The sequence below is a fragment of the Carassius gibelio genome, chromosome B7, assembly GCF_023724105.1.
Source record: "Carassius gibelio isolate Cgi1373 ecotype wild population from Czech Republic chromosome B7, carGib1.2-hapl.c, whole genome shotgun sequence".
Taxonomy (NCBI): Eukaryota; Metazoa; Chordata; class Actinopteri; order Cypriniformes; family Cyprinidae; genus Carassius; species Carassius gibelio.
The window spans coordinates 2,765,755-2,770,441 of record NC_068402.1 but is presented as its reverse complement, the minus strand read 5'-3'; the positions used below and the strand labels follow the sequence as shown (position 1 = coordinate 2,770,441).

Here is a 4,687-nt window from a genome sequence, read left to right as displayed (position 1 = left end):
ATAATAATAATAAAAAAACGTTATAAGTTACGAATAATAGCTATTTCATTTTACAGAAAGAGAACAAAGAACCTTATCAAAGAACATTATCAGTCAAGGCCGAGTTAACTTTGAGCTCTGGTGCAAATAGTCTATGATAGGCTAAAACTATACATAAGCTATAGGCTCTTATGTATGTATGGTTAATCTTTAAAAGATTGCGATCTTGATTAAAATACATGTGATCTTATTCCTAAATGACAATTCTGCTGTCATAAACCTTTTAAATGACAGTGAATCACATTTTGGATCAGAATATTTAATATTTAAAGCTAATTTTGCGCTGCCGGTGATCCAGAGGAAGAGCAGATCTCGGCATGTGAGCTTTATGATTCAAACAGCTTCACAAACGGTCTTATTGCACAGTACACTACACTGTAAAAACATCTCATAAAAAAATTATAAATAAAAGGTAAATGATCGGCAGCTACGGCTGCCAAACAAAAACTGTGAATTAAACTGTGAACTAAAATATCTTAATTGAAATAAAGGAACAATCTGTAATATATATGTATAATAGACTAATTTATAACATTTTAGACATATACAACATTAAATAAAACATTTTGTCAGGAACTCAAGTAAATTAGCCTACATATTCTGTATGGTTGTCTAATATTTTGTTTTCAGAATCATGGGAAAACCATTATCTATTTTAAAACAATTATTATCCAGAATAATATCTTACAATATGGGCTAATATAATTATCTGGCATCTAACTAAAACTGTTTCTAATATTAAAATTTAGTTCTTCAATGCACCAACCGCACCAATTGCATAGACTCCCACTTCACAGAGAGTAAGAATCTTTGAAGTTCCAGGAATATCCACAATAACGTAACGTCCCTTCATCCCACCACAAGAGTAGCTGTAGGTAGCTCCTGCTGGAATAGTAGAAACTACAGCACATCTGGAGAAAGATGAAGAAGAAAGAGTGACTTCATGTGATTGTTCCTCATTAGAAGTATAACTTTTCACTTGTATTTTATTCTCATATCCCTAAATGTGTTTAATATAAATAACTCTGGTAACACTTTAGAATAAGGTTCCATTAGTTAATGTTAGTTAATGTATTAATTAACATGAACAAACAATGAATAATACATTTATTACTGTATTTATTCATCTTCGTTAATGTTAGTTAATGAAAATACAGTTATTCATTGTTAGTTCATGCTTATTCACAGTGCATTAACTAATGTTAACAAGCACAACTTTTGATTTAAATAATGCATTAGTAAATGTTGGAATTAACATGAACTAAGACTTATAAATGCTGTAGAAGGATTGTTCTTGCTAGTTCATGTTAACGAAAGTAGTTAACTAACATTAACTAATGGAACCTTATTCTAAAGTGTTACCATAACTCTTTCTTTTAAAATACAATGCATATTTTACAACTGGATACTTCCCCCAGCTTATGTAACAGATGTTTTACACTATTTTTATTATTTTTACTGCTATTATTATATTTATGATCTCTTTCTGTTAAGGAATAAACACACAAGCCTAGTCTGATTCAGGAACAAATGAGTTGTATGAGTCATCTAAATGAAAAAAAGATGAGAGCGACCAGTTAGAATCAATAAGACAAATCCTTCACTGACTTACTCACTGGACTGCAAACACCACTGGTAACATACAGAAGTCAAAACACCTGCAAATAGTCAGTATATGAGGCACACACAGACTACTGTATATCAGAAACACTCACATTGGGTTCCTGTTAAGATCTGAAGATTCGTTTCCAACCCGAATCTCTGCCCCATCTATCCTGTAACTACAGCAGTCGAGTCTGTTAGTGATGGTCACTCTGTTCACACTGTACGTCTTCGTCAGGTCCAGCTTCCACCACGGGTTACTCTTTTCTTCTGTATGAGTAAAAGTGTAGTTTATCCCATCCAGTGCTCTTTGAGCATCACAGTTTTCATATGTTGTCGACTGATCGGCTTTTCCCCATGCTGCTACATTCACTGTAATACATTCAAGAGAGAACCTTATGTACAATTACAACTGTTTATTACAATTATGTATACTCACACAAAAAAAGAAAAATCTCACAAAATCTCACCTTCTATTTCTGTCTTCGTCTGAACTGAGAAAAACCCTTGAAATGACAATCACAGAATGGTGCTCAGTATTTAGCAATTCAAATTTTTGTTTGTTTGTTTTTTGTTTTATTAGCATAAACCTATACTTTGTTTGATTTATTCTTTAAAAATATTTCTATTTAGGTAAATTTGAGTATAATCTCTAAATTCATGTATGCGTCTTATATAATTTAGCTTCTCCAGTAAAATTATTTTCTTTAAGGGTGTTTAGATAATGTAAATTATAAACAATAGATTCTTCTGTTTTTCTTAAATGTTTCTGAAAGAAGAAGCTGAAAACGGACGGTAGGTCACTAAAATATGATAACAATTGTATGTGTTACTCACCCAGTAAAAACAACAGACTCTTGTAGAAAACTCTCATGTTCATTTCAGGCGATTTGTGATTCGGTCTGTTTTTTTTTTTTTTTTGAGGAGTTGGAGGTGTGAATAAATGTTGCTTCTGGTAGAAATATAGTAGTTCAAGTAACGTCAGAGTCACATGATTAGTTCTCCACCCACTTTTCTCTCTTTCTGGAGCTGGAAAATATATTTGTTTACACACACAAAAATAAAGTTCCAAAAAAAAAAAAAAAAAAAAATTGTATAATAATAATGGCGCCACAGAAGTGGTTTATATGTTTTCCCAACCTTTATATGGGATATTACGTTGTTTCATCTTTTGTGTTTCCCTTGCTCTTTTTAAATGTGTCTTTTCTATCCCATCCTATAGACTTCTCAATTTCAATAAACATTTGTTATTTTATGCATGAAGGACACCTGTCAAATCTCCCTGAAAGCACACCTACACCATCTCTTCCGACATGATGAGAGGATCTGTCTCTAGAAGATGCAAAGCTATCTTTAAAATGTGAATATTCACATTAGCTCCTATAGCATCTTTGCCACTCTATGCAATTTGCATTTGTACTACTGGTGTCTAAGAAAACCATTTGTTTTTTCTTATTCACAGCATGTTTTGTTTAAATCATTTGCTTAAAAAATGTTCCAAAAACTGGATATGGAAATGTTCCCAAATTGTTTACTTAGAAGAGCATGAACATGTGAGGAAACAGCCTATGACTGCATCTGTGCCAGGCATCTTGGGCTTTTCAATTTTCAAACTTCACCTACCTGTACATTAATCTGCCACAAATCTCACTTGCTTACACATGTCTGCTTACCATTGTTAGATCACGCCTTCATGCCAGAAAATTAACCCCATCAACCCCGTCTTGTACCAAAAACTGTATTAACAGTCTTCTATCAGAGAAGAAGCTGACTGAGAGAAAAATCCAGTGAAGAGCAGAAGATTTAATTTTTTTATCCTAGCCATGGATAAATCATTGAATACTGATCACATGACTTGACCAGACTTTTGAGCATGACAATTATATATCTATGAGAAATAAATGACTTAAAAACACCCCTGTATGTTAAAAATGAAAGCACAAAATTCAAAACAGTTAGTGTCTTGGTATTTTTCCAGTCATGTCTCTCTGCTCTGAAGATATATAGAATTCAATAATAATACAGCTTGTCTCATGTCAGCAATATAAAATGACTGATAACTCTTTTGTAGCTGAGGACGCCTCTATCCATGAAGTGTCTCAGTAGCCTGTTCTGTTCTTCCAGAAGAACCATCTTGAGTTTGAAGATCCGTCTCTCTCTGAAGTTCTCTGAAGTTTCATTTGCCCATGCTGTTGATGCAAACTCTTCCCACTATGATAAGGCTCAAACCTCTTAAGGATAAACTGTTTATTTTGGCCAAAAAATTATGTCAGTCTCAAATGACGTTGTCATTGATGGTACTATGTTAATCCAATGAAGTCCACAGATTTCCTGACATACCTGACCATGTAAGTGTATTTGCCATCAGAATCACTAGTGTCGGACATTGCCTATCTGGAAATGATGTGTCCTAGCATCTCACAACAGCTAATACGCCAATAAGGTCTTCAATCAAAATCTTCTGGTGAAATAGCGCTTACATTGTTAAACCCCCAAAACAGTTAGTAGCATTGATAGAAGTCCATTAGCAATGTCAATTACTAAAAACCATTGGTGTCCTAGAAATCTCTTAAAAATTACTAGTTTCATGTCATCAAACTTCAACCTGAAAAATCACTCCAGAATTAATAACAGATATTATTATAAATACTTATATAAAATATTAATATACTTACTCAGTTTTGTTGGAGGTTTTAGACAGTAATTAACTCACATTGGCTTTAAGGCTAGCACTCTCTGCTCATGCTCCATCTTTAGCAGTTATCATAATAATTTGACAGTGAAGCTAATGTCGATATTCCATCTAAACCTGCAAACAAGATGAGTTTCAGTAAAAACAATTCCTTTGGAGTTATTTCCCCAAGTGTTAGTGATGTGCTCTTCACACAAACACAAACATTATCAAGCTCTTGTTAAAACTCTTCCCCGAAGTGTAAAACCATATTCCACTACTTCATCCCTTACTTTGACCATGAAAAAAAACAAACTTTTAGAGGTCCTCTTTTCAACTGATTAACCAACAACTTTTTATTGACCTTCACAGCCC

The 4,687-nt window shown here is 33.3% G+C and overlaps 1 protein-coding gene across 1 annotated transcript; it reads right to left on the bottom strand.

Moving 5' to 3' along the window:
- Nucleotides 1-784: 784 nt before the first annotated feature.
- LOC127961826 (fucolectin-like) lies at nt 785-2,515 on the bottom strand. The gene is made up of 4 exons (XM_052561099.1): nt 2,479-2,515; nt 2,112-2,135; nt 1,755-2,013; nt 785-950 (listed from the first exon to the last, which is right to left on the bottom strand). Exons 1-4 carry the CDS (start codon nt 2,513-2,515, stop codon nt 785-787), a joined length of 486 nt encoding a protein of 161 aa, XP_052417059.1.
- Nucleotides 2,516-4,687: the final 2,172 nt, after the last annotated feature.